This window comes from Asterias rubens, chromosome 13, assembly GCF_902459465.1.
Source record: "Asterias rubens chromosome 13, eAstRub1.3, whole genome shotgun sequence".
In the NCBI taxonomy this organism is placed as follows: Eukaryota; Metazoa; Echinodermata; class Asteroidea; order Forcipulatida; family Asteriidae; genus Asterias; species Asterias rubens.
The window spans coordinates 13,762,932-13,778,726 of record NC_047074.1 but is presented as its reverse complement, the minus strand read 5'-3'; the positions used below and the strand labels follow the sequence as shown (position 1 = coordinate 13,778,726).

At 37.9% G+C, this 15,795-nt stretch overlaps 2 protein-coding genes across 2 annotated transcripts; one reads left to right on the top strand and one right to left on the bottom strand.

The window, feature by feature from the left end:
• Positions 1–588: 588 nt before the first annotated feature.
• Positions 589–3,524, bottom strand: LOC117298662 (A-kinase anchor protein 14-like). Its single transcript, XM_033781981.1, has 4 exons — positions 3,465–3,524; positions 2,179–2,464; positions 1,542–1,721; positions 589–891 (listed from the first exon to the last, which is right to left on the bottom strand). Exons 2-4 carry the CDS (start codon positions 2,434–2,436, stop codon positions 754–756), a joined length of 576 nt encoding a protein of 191 aa, XP_033637872.1. The 5' UTR covers positions 2,437–2,464; positions 3,465–3,524; the 3' UTR covers positions 589–753.
• Positions 3,525–3,676: 152 nt separating this feature from the next.
• LOC117298479 (cell division cycle protein 16 homolog) lies at positions 3,677–14,816 on the top strand. The gene is made up of 16 exons (XM_033781757.1): positions 3,677–3,763; positions 4,354–4,408; positions 4,937–5,034; positions 5,744–5,782; positions 6,222–6,356; positions 6,666–6,825; positions 7,627–7,721; positions 7,871–8,004; positions 8,769–8,848; positions 9,874–9,994; positions 10,495–10,620; positions 10,884–11,036; positions 12,007–12,132; positions 12,469–12,604; positions 13,314–13,404; positions 13,695–14,816. Exons 1-16 carry the CDS (start codon positions 3,689–3,691, stop codon positions 13,814–13,816), a joined length of 1,746 nt encoding a protein of 581 aa, XP_033637648.1. The 5' UTR covers positions 3,677–3,688; the 3' UTR covers positions 13,817–14,816.
• The last annotated feature ends 979 nt before the right edge of the window (positions 14,817–15,795 follow it).

The following is a 15,795-nucleotide window of genomic DNA, read 5'->3' as shown; positions in this document are numbered from 1 at the left end:
AGAGTACACTTTTATATGTGTTGTGGGATTTGAGGCATTGCATGGTGAGACCGGGGTGAGACATTGATGTATTTAGTTATCAGTGACTTACTGAAAACTATCTACTTTGCATGAATATACCTACTTTGCTGTGTAGAGTTGGTCTTTGAGAACTTGTCTTTCTACTTATTCTACTGCTGCAAAATAATTTTTCAGAATCCGGTAGACTACTTAGTTTTGAAAAGCAGCGGCCTGCTTATTAAGTACTACCTGGTTGGGACGAAGGAAAATAGCTGGGTGTTTTTATGGTCATAAATGTTTGGAGTTATTACCGACCCTAACTTTAAAAAGACAAATGCTTCTGAATGTTGGTATAGATTCATACAATTAGAGTTGAGAAACATTCAACAAAATAGGGACAAAGTTTCCATAACTGGGGCTCCATTTTGCAAGAGCTAAGGTTGATCTTAAGTGCAAATCACTCTTAGATGCTAAGTAAAGTGTGACGTTACAATAAAAATTACTAATCGAGCTTGGAGGTGGATTTCACAAAGAGTTAAGACTAGCCTTATCTTGAGTTAGGACTAGCCTTAAGTTTTTAATAAGTCTTAGGACTAGTCCTAAGTTAAGACTATCTTAGTGAAATCGACCACATGGAGATTTTTCAAATTGTTTATCAAAACTTGGAAAGACTGGATCATTTTCAGGGAACTTTCTGCAGAATCAGCGGTGTATACAAAGGGTCTAGGCTATCTGTCTCATTTTCAAAACATCTCAGAAGTCCACGGTTTCCATCATCATGATCTTGCTCTCGATGACATCTTTGAGCCAACGCTCTCTGAAGCGAGACAGACCTGGCTTGTGGACCAACTGATTGGTCTCAAACACGTAGTAAACTTCGATCGGATAGTGCTAAAAAGTAAACAAAATAAAACATTTCATTAGTTTAAGTTGAACTGGATATCATTATCATTCGTAAAGACACGCGTCCATGGCCGTCTCATCCTGATTGTATTGGAGTCACTGGAGTCACTGCAATCACCTGGGCCCAATTTCATGGCTCTGCGTACCGCCGAATTCTGCGCTTACGATCACGATTCCCCAATTGCGTGCAAGCGCCGAATTTCTGCGCTAGGCTTGTAAGCGTAGAATGCCTAGTAACATGGAGTACGCACGCGCAGAAGTCAAAATTTGCGCTAACCCGTGAAACACGCTTGCCGTAAGCACAAAATTCCCTGCTTCCGTAAGCGCCAATTCTGTGCTTACGGTAAGCAGAGCCATGAAATTGGGCCCTGTTCTATTTCAATCGCTGCTCTTCTCAACTATCCTAACAATCCACTTTGTGACATTGTCTATCCAGCACAGCTGAGGGCGACCTCTGCCTCCAGGCAACTTCAGCTTTAGTTTTAACATTGGTAGACATGCTGATCTAGCTGTTACCGAAGTCGTCGTTTCAGACACAACCTTATGTTTCAGGCTATCTAATCACAATTTTTCCAGATAAATCAGAAATCAGACTAAAGTAGGAAAAATATCGTGGCTATTGAAATTATTTCTCTCACCCCTGGTTTAATCTTGGAGACCTCAATGGTAAAATAGACACAGGCAGCAGCTCTAGGAATGGGTTTCCTTCTAGTTGGTAAACTCCATCGCACTTGATATCGATACTTCTTGCTGTATTTATCGTCTTCTTCTCTTAGGAAATCGATGCAGTAAAGCCAGCTGTTTTGGTATTCCCACGTCTGTTGGAAGAAAGAAAAAGTTATCAGATGATGAGGTCTTTATGCTTCTATTTGAAAGAGCAAGGGCACCAAAGCATTTTCTCCTGAGGAAATTGTAAATTTCTATTTGAGCATTTCAAGGGCACCGAGACGAAGTTGCCTTCGTGAAGTATTAGGCCTGGATGATAGTATATCAGTAAAATTTGTGGCGTGTCATGGCATAGCAGTCTAGTTAACCAGCAGCGGAGTGTAGGTTTAATATAAGGGCCGATTTCATTAAAGCTGTTTAGCAGACAATTTTGCTTGGCAATTTTCTTGCCTATGCAAGAAATGACCGGGTACCAGACGTAGCAATGGTAACTATGGTATTCTGGTTGGTAACCTATTTAGTTTTACTTTGCTGAAGGTAAAAAGTCATGGTAATTATTACAAATCTTCTAAAATTACACATTATTTATTCCAATAATAACCAACTCACCTTGACAAACTCATTAATCTTAGCCTCTCCTTTCTCGATCGTAAATTGATCAATCGTCATCCAATGAATGTCTTGAATATCATGATCCTCCGTCTCTCTAAATAATAAACTATCGTAGTCTCTAACAGCAGACACTGGACGTCCTAAGTCCGACTCATCCCCGCTGTGCAACTCTGATATAACTCTCTTGATGGAGTTGTCAATGACACGGTCAACAAGATGATGAGCTTGTTGTTCTAATTCTTCAACGCCCGACATGTTGCCTCTGCTGTCTGGACTCTGGTCACTGTCAAACCCCCAAAAAACAAAATTAACATTAGAATTCACATTTAATTAAAGGCACTGGACACTATTGGTATTATTACTCAAAATAATTGTGTTAGCATAACAAACTTGGTGGAGAGCTGATATTACAAAACGTTGTGAGAAACGACTCCCTCCGAAGTAACATAATTTTTTGAGAAAGTAATTTGACTTTGTTTTTCTGTCTGACTGTCAGTGTCAGTGTCATGACTGTAGTGTATAGAGTAGAGCTGACTTTGCATGTTCTTGTAAAATTTATAATTATAATAGACCTTATGCACATGACGTCATTTCAGTACGGCGCCCTCGCCTTGAGGTCAAAAGGAGGTTGTTCATTGGCCAATCTATGTGCGTTTCAATTGTTTCGTCACCATTTGACCTCAAAGATGGTGGCTGGATGACGTCAATGCGTAAGGTCTATAAGGTTTTGATACTACACATGGCACGCTAGCATCTGCATTTGCACTAATTTAGTGTAAATGCAAAGGCTAGCGACTTAATCCTCAACTTTATTAAACATTTAAAGGCAAAGCACTGAACCGAAAGACATTAAATAATGGCGCCACTACTTTTTCAATCGTTTTTACAAAAAGGGATATCTCATTGAGGTAAATTTAAATTAGAAGTAGAACTAGATGCCTACATTAAAATACTATTTATATTTCATATCGAATGAAAAAGTGGTGGCGCTATACGGAAAGTTATCCGACAGTACATTCTGAGTTATTCAACAATGAGAACAATGAGTCAATGAGTCAACAATGAGTCCTCCCCGTCCTCACGGCTCATCACAACAACAGTCAGCTGACACACAGTCCAAAACAAATTCCGGCCTCATGCTCGTGTTTTTAATCCCTTGTTTTTTCTCATTTATGCTTCGTTAAATTGTTATATCATTAGTTCGTAGAGCTCTTATCGTCGATACCATATAAAGCATCATTACAGATTTAATTCTATCACGAAAATTAATAAAGAAAACTTACCGGTCAAAATTTCATCTCGCTCGCACTGCATGTGCATGCACTGAATATTGTTGATGGTTGCTGTTGACAACTTTGCGCATGTCAGAAAAATATTGGCCTCTAGATGAACAGCCACTGAAAATACTTGTAACAAACTACCCTACCCACATATATAATACGTGTATTCTGATTGGCTGTTATAAAGGTCATAGTTCATATTGCAATGGCGGGCAAGAATAATCAAAATGAATGACAGAAAAGGTACGGAAGGACTTGATGTTTGCAAGTTACGGACTTTAGTCAAGTCCTACATCGATAAAGTAAGTATAAATTAATATTAAGAATATACTGATAATATCTGGAGAATATTGGTTCATAAAGTTGCTTGAATAGTTGAGTAATCTAACACCAAAGTCGATCGTGAGTTACTTTTTTGATCGCAGTTTTCTGTAGAGTATGGTTCCCACTTTCGTGCACGGCAGTGCCATTAATAAGTAAACCCACTTGGTGGCACCAGTCTTTTTTTTTCCAGAATGCAACAATTTGTTTAATATTGGGGGGGGGGGGGGGGGGGGGAGTCGCAAAGTGGTGTATTTTTTTAAGACAAAAAAAAAAAAATAGTTGTGACACTGTGAAAATCTTGTTATACTAATTTAACGGAAAAATTTCCGTATGTATGGCGCCACCACTTTTTCATTCGATATGAAATAATATTAATATAGTAGTAGTATACCTCAATCAATGAGATATCCCTTTCTGTAATGAGTGAAAAAGTGGTGCCGCCATACGGAAAGTTATCCAAAACATACTTTTTAAAATGAAATTTAATAAAACAACAAAAAAGATAAAGAAAGTAAATGAAATAATTAAACTGAATTATATTTGTCATTTTTAAAATCCCTTTCTTCAGCATCAATATGAAAGTGCACATTTCTGGGCGGACAAACTTGTGTCGTTATCAGACGGTAGGTGTTTACTTCATATAAGTTAAAAGTTAAACATTTCTTTTTCCAACAAAGTCTGAGGCAACAGATACAATTGCCTACATTGCCCCATGCACTTGCCTTGGTGCCCTCTTGTCCCTTGAAATATAGAAGAACAAAATGCATTTGGTGCCCTTACCTTTTTAACTTTTATTTTAGAAAACAGAATCTGATTTTTCAATCTGCTTGTAAACCAACCAAAAGGATTACATTTAATAAAAAATTATTAAATTGTGTGACGTTTCGACCCCAGCAGAATTTTTCTTGATGGCTAAAAAGAAAGACTCTACTGCTAGCTTCAAAGCGTCAGGACAATAACTATTTTTTTTACTTTGTATTTGAACTGCTAAAATTTGGACAACAGGCTCGGTTTTTTATATAAAAAAATTACTCAAATAGTTATTTTATTGTTTATATTTAAGTGAAAAAGTGGCTGTTGACAGCATGTTTTTTGTTTGTTTCAACCCAATACAATTGTATGAATTTCTATTTCCACTCATGGACTCGTAGCGGACGTAGTTGATGTTTATTGGTTAGCGCAGACTCTTTATCTGACGGGACAATATCATCGGGCAGCTCATCTACTTCAGAGTAAGAAACTAGACAAGGTTAGTGAAATCTTGTTCAGTAGCTTTTTTAAGAATTGAGATTAAAGCAGCTTCTAAATCAATATTTGGCAATATATGTATATGAAGAACAGTAATTTTCAGCATTTCGGTGTCATGGCTGAGCGTTCAAGTGCACTTGACTCAAGCTCTGGTCTTGATACTGAACTTGAAGGGAGCTTATATGTACCTTTTGGTAATCATTCCATAAAATTAATGACCATAAAACATACATGGTAAGAGGCACTGCAGCTGTTGACAGTGTAAAACAATTTGATAAATGCTTCCTTTTAAGGAAAGTTGTTTTAGAGAGAAAGGTTAAAAAATGTTTAGTTACAAAATTTACTGGTTGAGACCAAGACCAGGCCTGATGCTTAGGGCTTGAGAGGGCAGAGGCACCAATGCACTTTCTCCTAAGTAAAACTTACGTCTGTGAGGAAATTGTAACGTTTCTATTGGAATAGTTCTAGGGGCACCAAGGCAATGACCAGGAGCAAAAATGGCAATTACCATAGTGATTTGTATTGTAATATATCATGTTTAACTTAGCAACTACGATTGATTAGAACCAATCTTAGATCTTTGTGAAATCGGCCCCTGGTTTCCTTGTGAATTCTTTGGTACTTATCAGGCAAATATCTCTAAGAGATTGTTCACTCTATAGCTGACTTAATAACAAAGTGTTTGCAATTTTGTTCTTAATATTTTGCAGGCCAGCAAGGCGTGTCAGTTCCTGACGGCAAAATGTCATGTAAGTTTAAATTGCAGTTTTTTTTAGTGATTCAATAATAACAATAGTGTTCATTTTTAATGCACCGTGTCGTCTAAAGGACACTTCTGGTGCAGGAGAGATGCAGAAGTAAGTGGACCTACAGTGCAATAAGTTACATAGATGAAAATTTCATGCACCAAAATATGTTTTCAAAAGAGTTTTGAAGCTGGTATATAGTGACTTGTCTGAGATTGGGAGGAAGTTCATTCCATAGTGATGGCCAGAGTGTAAGAAGGCCAGGGTTCCCCATGAGTGACGTGTCCGTGTATTGTTAAGAAGTTTGGTGTCAGATGATCTGAGCTGCATGGGTGGTGCATGAACATTTTTTGATAAAAAAAAGACACCCAAACACTTATTACTATGTCAGAGACATCAGGAAAGAGAAAGATTCAAGAGGTTGTTTCTTTTATCTTCGTAGGCAGCCGTCAAGGAATGGGAAGATGCTTTGAACATCTTGGAGATGTCTGACAGCTCAGTCAAGACGCCAGGGAAAAACAAAGATGAGGACATATTCACAGATAGCAGCGACACGGAAGGAATCCCACTCCAAAATGTAATACAGCTTCAAAGTATGGTTTTCTTTCGATGATTTTTGTGAAATTCTACAAAAAGAAAAAAAGAAGAAGTTTGTTTTATTGGCTGAAATTGACACGTTATCAGCACGCAATTCTTTCATAGCGTCCCGATATGCTAGTTGGTAAAGTTGGCCTTTGAATGAAAACTTCCTGTTGTGTAAGAATGTGTGCTTCAAACTTGGGTGATCAAACAATGCAGTCAACAGCGGTTGTTTGTGTCCAGGCAATTTTGTTGCAAAGGAGTTAACATTTTTGGTTGGTCTCAAATCATTGTTTTCATTTCATAGGTCGAGAGCTCAATCTGTTTACTACGAGGTCAGATTTACGAAGCCATGGAGAACAGAGTCCTGGCTGCTGAAAACTACCGTAGGGCGTTACAGAAAGACCCGTACTGCTTCGAAGCGTTTGAGTTGTTGGTCAAACATCAGATGTTGACGGCTAGTGAAGGTCAGTGCAAATATCTTTTCTTAGTCTTGTTTCAAAGACGCTCCAGTGATGTCGTCTCGAGAACCTACCCGTTATCTAAACCACTATCACCCAATGAGCCACTTGCCACTACAGGGAGCTATCATTCCTGTAACCGCTATCAGCACAGGAGCGTCTTGGGTTAGCGGTTCGTGGCATGATAGCAATTACAGGCATGATAGCGCCCTCTAGTGACAAGTGGTTTAGATAGCGGTTAGGTTTTCATGACTACGTCACTGGAGTGTCTTGAAACCAAGACTAATCTTTTCTATGCCTCAAGGGGCCTTTCAGAGACTGGGCATGTCCTGGCCAAACAATTTCAATTGCAATTGCTTGGGGTGCCGTGGGTTATTTTGAGGCCTGGTGTCTTGGATGTGGGTTCGAATCCCGGTCGTGACACTTATGTCTTGCAGAAAGACACTTAACCATTGCTTCTCTCCACCCAGGGGTAAAATGGGTACCTTTGAGGGCAGAGATGGTTTATATGATTGATTAGCTTGGAGCGCGGTAACTCGCAATACTGACTGTATGTTCCCCAGGGAGCTGAGAAAGGAATGAATTAGGGCCCAGTGACCAGAGGTAGTAATGTTGGAAGCCTTTTGAAGAATCTTCGGGCTGTGATAAAGTGCTTTGTAAAAATCGCTTATTATTATTTACTATTATTATAAAAGAGGAGGATATTGTTTCATTGAGGTCATCTGTAGAATAATGGGCCTTTTAAGGGACTCATTTAGTTCAAGATTGGCTGCAAATTATTTCTTTTTTTTCTTTTTGTCATTACAGAAAGATCTTTGTTAGATTCACTTCCGCTGACCAAGAATTGCCGACTTGCGGAAATGGAGGTGGTGAAAAGTGTATATGAGACTATCCTGAAGAAGGTTTGTGGAGTTTTATGTATTACACAGTATTGGTAGAGCTGACAAAATAGTCACCAACAGAGTTCATGTTCATAGTGTGATCAATCGTTTATAAAAATACTAATAGCTTCTACTCTTCATCTATGTCAACTTGGTTTTTTTCTACTCAGTATGACAAGCCATCAGAGTCCACGTTACCCGTTTGTCTTGAGCCTTTAAAGGACAACATGGAGGTAGTTACAGCGCTAGCAGAGAGGCATTACTACAATTGTGACTTTAGGACGTCACACAAGATCACATCAGAGTAAGAGCTCAGTTAGTTTTAAAAATGTTGCTAATTTATTTTAAAAGGTTTTCAGTGGTGCCTAATTGGCCGAGGCAGGAGTTTAACTGCAATGAGTGCTAGCTACCTATCTTTTATTAATTATTACATATAACTGGTAATGGAACCAAGGATGCCTCGTTAGTAAACTTAAAGGCACTGGACACTGGCGGTAATCACTGTTAGCATAAAAACGTACTTGTTACGATGAATGGAGAGCTGTTGATAGTATTAAACATTGTGAGAAGCGGCTCCCTCTGAAGTAATGTAGTTTTCGAGAAAGAAGTAATTTTCCACTAATATATTTGAATTTGATTTTGAGACCTCAGAATTTGATTTTGAGGACTCAAAATCAAGCATCTGAAAGCACACAACTTCGTGTGACAAGGGTATTTTTTCTTCCATTATTATCTCGCAACTTCAACGACTGATTGAGCTCAAATTTTCACAGGTTTGCTATTTTGTGCATATGTTGAGATACGCCAAGTGAGAAGACTGGTCTTGGACAATTGCCAAAGGTGTCCAGTGTCTTTAATAACAGTAGCTCACAAGCCTGAGGAAACCTGTCTACAAGGACAGTCAGTAGCCCTACTGGTTTGTGCATGATCCTGTTAAGTCCACTATTTGGAAAAGGAATTACATGAAGATAACAGGTGTGAGTTGTTAGATGAAAAGGATGTGTCTTTTTAGCTTCTTTCTTAAATGGAACATTCTCGTAATGATATTGTTTGTTTTCTTTCTTGCAGAGTTTTAAGTAAAGACCCCTATCATGGGTCGTGTCTACCCCTGCACATCGCTACACTAGTAGAGCTCCGGAAATCTAACGGTAAGTTAGCACGGGTGGTTTGTGCGTAAAGTATTTAGTAATTTGAAAGTTCCAATGGCACTTAATAATAATAATAATAATAATATGGATTTATAATGCGCACTTTTTCAGAAAACCGATCAAGGCGCCTACACAAAATGAAAACATTATACAATAGAAAATGAAGAATAAACAAAACATAATGAAACCCAAACTTACGCCTATACGGGCGGTCCAACTGAACAGTCCGATCGGTGGCCTTGCGGATAAGAGCACTGGACTCAAGCTCTGGTGTTTCTGATCAGCAGAGTGTGGGTTTTGAGTCCCAGTCATGACACTTGACTACTATTGCTGCGTTCCTCATAATGGGAGATAAAGCCATTGTCCCATATGTTGTTTAATGCACGTTAAATAAAACAGTGCACTTATTGTTAAGAGAAGTGGTTTGATTGGCTGCAAATTGTGCAACAGCACCTTGTAAAGGATTAGGTCTTATACTTCAAAACGTAGGGCGGCATACCTTGTCGGATAATACTGAATGCTGAAGCGCAATGAGTGTGTTTGAGTGACTGATTTAAAGGAACACGTTGCCTTGGATCGGACGAGTTGGTCTATAAAAAGCGTTTGTAACCGTTTGTTATAAAATGGTTAGAAAGATGTTTTAAAAGAAGAATGCAATGATCTACACAAATTTGCCTCGAAAATTGCATGGTTTTACTTTCCTTTTACTTTGCGAACTAACACGGTCGGCCATTTATGGGAGTAAAAAATTTGACTCCCATAAATGGCCGACTGTGCTAGTCGACGAGGTAAATTTCGAGGCATGTTTGTGTGGATCATTGTGTTCTACTTTAACATCTTTCTAACCATATGCATTTTATAACAAACTGTTACAAACGCTTTTTATAGACCAACTCGACAGATCCAAGGCAACGTGTTCCTTTAAGCGCTATATAAGAAGCAATTAATAAGATTATTCCTAAACCATTATGCTCTGTGAATTTTTGTAAATATTTTCCCCCTTTATGTCTCCCTTTTCTTGATAGATTTATTTTATCTGGCCCACAAATTGGTTGATTTATACCCAAGTAAGCCAATCTCATGGTTTGCCGTCGGCTGTTATTATTACTTAGTCGGCAAGAATGACTCAGCACGAAGATTCTTCAGGTAACCATTATTATTATTTAATAGATAGTAATTTTTATTGATTTTTTATTGTTTTATATTTTATATTCTATCATTTTAGTGTTTGGAAGTTATTTTCTTTGCATGCATATTTTTACAAATATTTTTTAAATGTTTTTTTCTTTTTTCTTTTCTTATGGTGTGGCATATCGAGGCCAAGCAGCCTAGTTCACTCACGCTCGTTGTTTTTATGACTTTCTTTTTCTACATATGGTTCTTCAGACCTGTGTGTCAAGAACAAAATGTGGAACGTTTTACTTCTGAAAGTTCACAACTACAGGTTGTTTGTTAAACTAAACTGTGTTTATTCATTTTGGTTTCGAGTTCTGTGAAAAAAATCACAGGCATATTTTTCTCAGAGCTCAGGAAAGTACTGAGTATACAGTGTTAACACACATCGATGTAAATGGGTAAACCAAAAATGAATATTCGTTATCCCCGATGCAAATTTAACATTTCTTGAACCGTGTCTTTCTCTGTAGTAAAGCAACAACACTAGACAGGTTGTATGGCCCCGCCTGGCTAGCCTTTGGTCACTCATTTGCCGCAGAGGGAGAGCATGACCAGGCTATGGCAGCTTACTTCACTGCATCACAGCTCATGAAAGGGTAAGTTGCGGTTGCAAAAAATCTCCTAATTTTAATAATAGTAGCTGGTTCTTATATACCGCATTTCACAATAACGTCTCAATGCGCTTTAATTATCCTGGTCATTGGGCCAATAACGATTCTTTAATCTTTCTCAGCTCCCTGGGGATTAGACAGGTTTGTGGTGCTGTGGTCTTGTGGTTGTTTCTTCTACATTCAAGCTTTCTAAAACTTCATGTTTGCTTCTTATCATTGATTTTGTTTTTCCTCTGCTTGAAACTCAGATGTCATCTTCCGCTCCTGTTTGTGGGTCTGGAGTACGGACTGACCAAAAACTTCAAACTGGCGGAGAAGTTTTTTGATCAGGCGTTGGCGATTGCTCCAAGCGATCCGTTTGTCCTTCATGAGATGGGGGTTGTTGAATTCCACAACGGAGAGTAAGTTCATCAATTATAACGAAACAAACATAAGACGTAGGTTTTCAAGTTTTCCTAGGGAAAGTCTGTTGAAGTGGAAGATATCAATATAAACCACAAGGGAAACTGACTGGGTAAATTTGTAAATGATTTTTGGGGTTGAACAAAGAATTGACTAGAGTGGGATTCGAACCAACGACCTCCGGATTAACGTGCCGGCGCTCTACCAACTGAGCTATCTTGCCCTATATTGGCGGTGTCTCTATTTTGTGGAAGATAGCTGGGACTACTACTTTTGCTTTATTGGATCGAGGGGTCTTCCCATTGTTAACTGTACTGCTGCAGAGCGAGTTCTTTATTGCTCTCAATGTTTCGACTAGCCTGCTCTAGTCATCATCAAGAATCAGGAGACCGAAGAGTATTTAGATGCTGGGTCTATTTGATAAAGATTCAGAGATTTCAGTGTTGAGTTAGCACTGCTCTGACTGGTTCCTCTGAAAGTAGAACCGTGGTTAGAGGGCCAGAGTTATTGTGTAGGTTGCCCATTGTGTGTGAGTGTGAAAACATTTAAAGGGTCTAGGTTCTTTTTGTAGGACAAAAAACACTGTCCACAGATTTACACTAAACTTACACAGTTTGAAGGAAATGATAGTAGAAAGCTTCCCTGAAAAATATTACTTGCTGAGGGGCTGTAGTTTTTGAGAAATGAGTAAAACCATGTCATGAAAATAATTTTCGTCTCAGTTATCATGAGACGAAAATTATTTTAGCATGTAAAAACTTATTTTCATGACATCGTTGAACTCATTTCTCAAAAACTACAGCTCCTCAGCAACTAATATTTTAAGGTACGCTTTCTTCTATCATTATCTTCAAATGGTATAAGTTTAATGTAAATCTGTGGACATTGCGTTTTGTGTACCCAAATCCTTTAAAAGGAATTTGAAAGTTCTGTGAACCTAAGGATTATTTTTTTTTTTTTCCTTTGCAGTTGGGATGAAGCGGAGAAGTACTTCATGAAAGCTTTGAGTATCGTTCAGACTATGGGAACTCATGATCTTCCTGAGAAGTGGGAACCTTTACTCAATAACCTCGGACACGTCAGCAGGAAACTCAAGTAAGTTCAGTCTGTCTGAGTTTAGTAGGATTTGAAACTTTTGAGTATTTCATGAAAGCTTTGAGTATCGTTCAGACTATGGGAACTCATGATCTTCCTGAAGTATTTAATATAACTGAAGTACCTAATTCTGATTCTTGGAGGGATTACATTTAAAACAAATTATTTCTTTTATAAATTTTACTGGGATTTGATTAATTTAAATTAAATTAAATTATATTTAGAGCTACTTTGTTATGATTAGTCTAGTTTTGTAGATCATTTATTTCAATACACTTGATTTTATTAGGTTCTTATTGATTATATTTGATTGAATTTGATTTGATTTGATAACAGAAAGTACGATCAATCGTTGGATTACCATCGGCAGGCTTTGGTTCTCTGCCCTCACAGTCCATCGTCATTCTCTGCTATTGGTTATGTTCATACTCTAATGGGAGACTTTAGTACGGCCATTGATTACTTCCACAAGGTAAGGACAGATGAATGAACCCTAAATAAGAACAGTAAAGCCTAGTGTATACTTCCTGCGAATCAAATCAAAGCTAATTTTGACGTCACAAGGCTGTTTCGCACACACATCACAAACGTGTGTTTACAACACCAACAAATAATTTAACAGATGTTAAGTTTGCATCGGGGATGAAGAATATTAATTTTGGTTTTTACCCATACACCGATGTGTGTTAGCACTGTATACTCAGTACTTTCCCAAGTCCTGTGAAAAAATATCACAGGCATTATTACTTGGGTGGGATTCGAACCCACGACCCTTGCAATTCTAGAGCAGTGTCTTACCATCTAGACTAACGAGATTGCCTGGTAGCTAGAGGCAGTTCGGATCCTTTGTTTTGGCAGGGGGTACCGCAACGATATAATAGATGTTAAATTTGCATTGGCGATAAAGAATCCCACCCGAGTAATATGCTCGTGATTTTTTTCTTCGCAGAACTCGGGCAAGTACTAAGTATACAGTGCTAACGTACATCTGTGTTTGGGTAAAAAACGAAATTAGCAAACAATTTGTTTTCTTGTTTTAAATTTTATTCTTGAAATAATTTTTATGTTACCATCTCAGTGCAGATGTCTGAAAGAATACTTCAAAATATGTAAAACAAAATTATTCATTTTAAAATTCTGACCCTCTTTTTAAATTTCGAAATCACTTTGTTTCTGTGCAGGCTTTGGGCGTCGGTAGACGGTACGTCTTCTCAGAAACAATGCTGGCCAGAGCTATTGAACAATACATCTTAGAAACATCACCAAGTGATGGTAAGTATGTGTAGTTTTTTTTTTAGTGTCATGTAGAGACTCCTGTTTTCCAGTAGTCTCTGCGGTTTGTAATGTAGGCCAAGTATTCTCCAACACCCACTTTTAAAGGTTAATTTATGACGGGTAAAAACCTTGTCCTGCTGGGCGTCCTGGACTAATTTTGACAAGGTCCCTAAGATTGTTCCTACCGTTCTGACAAGGTCCCTTAGTGGGTTGAAATAAATGCACCCTTCCCTAATCCAAGATGCATGCATCACATCTTGAAGTAAGACGCTTTGTTTCTCTTGCAGGAGGCAGTATTGACATGTCTGAACTGGTCACACCAACTGCTCCTAAAGAAGAGATGATGATGACAAAGGATGACACCTCCTCAAGTCTCGACATTGAGGTTGAGATGGAAGATAACGACTGATGACGTCATCATGACATCATCTAGTTGAATAATGTTCCCTGGAACTGTAAGCCTTACCCTCATACTGTCTGACTTCACTGTTATCCACTATGGTTTTGAATGATAGATAAACTATGCTAGCCTGTAATATGATATCATGTGGTGAACGCATCTACACAGTACACAGTTAACCCTCCTACTGACTGACCGTTTAACAATATCCACTGATTAACTACACCAGCTTGCAGTTTGTCATGTGGTAGATGCGCCACACAGAACACAGTCAATCCTACCACTGTCTGACCTTCCAATACAATCCGCTGTGTTTTGAATGATAGATCGACTATTCCAGGCTGCAGTATGATATCATGTGGTAAATACATCTATACAGTAGACGGTCAACCCTCCCACTGTCTGACCATTTAATATCATCCAGTACTCTTAAAATATAATATTAAACTGTGCCAGCCTGCATGCGGTGAATGCATCTACAAACGGCCGGCCAACCCTCCTATTGTCTGACTGTTAATCTGCCGAATAAATACTAATAACAATATTATTCACTAATTTTGAAGTGTAGATAAACTACACCAGCCTGCGATGTGATATCGAACAATCAGTTTCCATCAGGTTTCATGAAATGCATTGTGTATAAAAAAAAATCGAATTAATTTGGAAATAACCAACGATGGATGAGTTTAATTAGAAGAACAGATTGTATTTCCATCATCGCGAGGTACTCTGTTGCCATGGTGATGATGCACGATAATAAAGAAAACTATCGTTTATAATTAACTAGCTTCAGATCTTTAAAACATGCTAAATGAAAGCTTCAGCGTCTACTCATTGTGTAATAAAAGTTTCTTTGATTGAAGGTATTTAACAGGATTGGTAAAAATATAAAACATTGTTTTATTAATATTAGCCGGAAAGCTTTCAAGTATGAAGTTAAAGGGAAGGTACACGTTTGGTAATTGTCAAAAACCAGTCTTCTCACTTGGTGTATCCCATCATAAGCATAAAATAACATGCCTGTGAAAATTTGGGCTCAATCGGTCATCGAAGTTGCGAGAAAATGATGAAAGAAAAAACACCCTTGTTGGACGAATTTTGTGTTTCAGATAGGAATAAAAGACTTCTAGCTGGAAGTCTTTTATTATTTTAGTGAGAAATTAACTCTTTCTCAAAAACTACGTTGCTTCAGAGGGAGTTGTTTCACACAATGTTTTATACTATCATCAGCTCTCCAATGCTCGTTACCAAGTCAGTTTTTAAGTTAATATTTGTTTTGAGTAACTACCAAACGTGTACCTTCTAGAAGCATTTTTTTCTGTGAAATGTTTCCCTCTGAAATGAAGTCATATTCAAGGAATACGTTACATACATCTTTATTCACATGGCAACCACTTTCTTTCAGTGGCCCATTACCAAGGTAATATCCTGAGGCAGTTACTCGTCATAATGCATGATAAACACTCATTAGGAAATGTACCTGTCAGTATGGCTTCACTTAAAGACACTGGACACTAATGGTAATTGTCAAAGACCAGTCTTCCCACTTTCTCAACAAATGCATAAAATAACAAACCTGTGAACATTTGAGCTCAATTGGTCGTCGAAGTTGCGAGATAACTATGAAAGAAAACACACCCTTGCCACACGGAGTTGAGCGCTTTCAGATGCTTGATATCGAGACCTCAAAATTCTAAATCTGAGGTCTCGAAATCAAATTCGTGGAAATTTACTTCTTTCTCGAAAACTATGTATTTTCAGAGGGAGCCGTTTCTCACAATGTTTTATACTATCAACATCTCCTGATTACTCTTTACCATGTAAGGTTTTATGCTGATAATTATTTTTTAGTAATTACCAATAGTATCCACTGCCTTTAAAACACTCAATTATAAAAAATAAAAAAAAATAATAATAATAATAATAATAATAATAATAATAATTTAGCTTCTGTTTTGCTGGAATTGTCACTTATATGAGTTGGTTTT

Coding starts and splice junctions, on each gene's coding strand:
- LOC117298662 (XM_033781981.1), bottom strand. CDS start 2,436: ATGTCGGGCGTTGAAGAATTAGAACAACAAGCTCATCATCTTGTTGAC. Junction 1,722..2,178: donor AGATTAATGAGTTTGTCAAG/GTGAGTTGGTTA, acceptor TTCTTCCAACAG/ACGTGGGAATACCAAAACAG. Junction 892..1,541: donor TCTCCAAGATTAAACCAGGG/GTGAGAGAAATA, acceptor TTTACTTTTTAG/CACTATCCGATCGAAGTTTA.
- LOC117298479 (XM_033781757.1), top strand. CDS start 3,689: ATGAATGACAGAAAAGGTACGGAAGGACTTGATGTTTGCAAGTTACGG. Junction 9,995..10,494: donor TCAGCACGAAGATTCTTCAG/GTAACCATTATT, acceptor CTTTCTCTGTAG/TAAAGCAACAACACTAGACA. Junction 11,037..12,006: donor GTTGAATTCCACAACGGAGA/GTAAGTTCATCA, acceptor TTTCCTTTGCAG/TTGGGATGAAGCGGAGAAGT.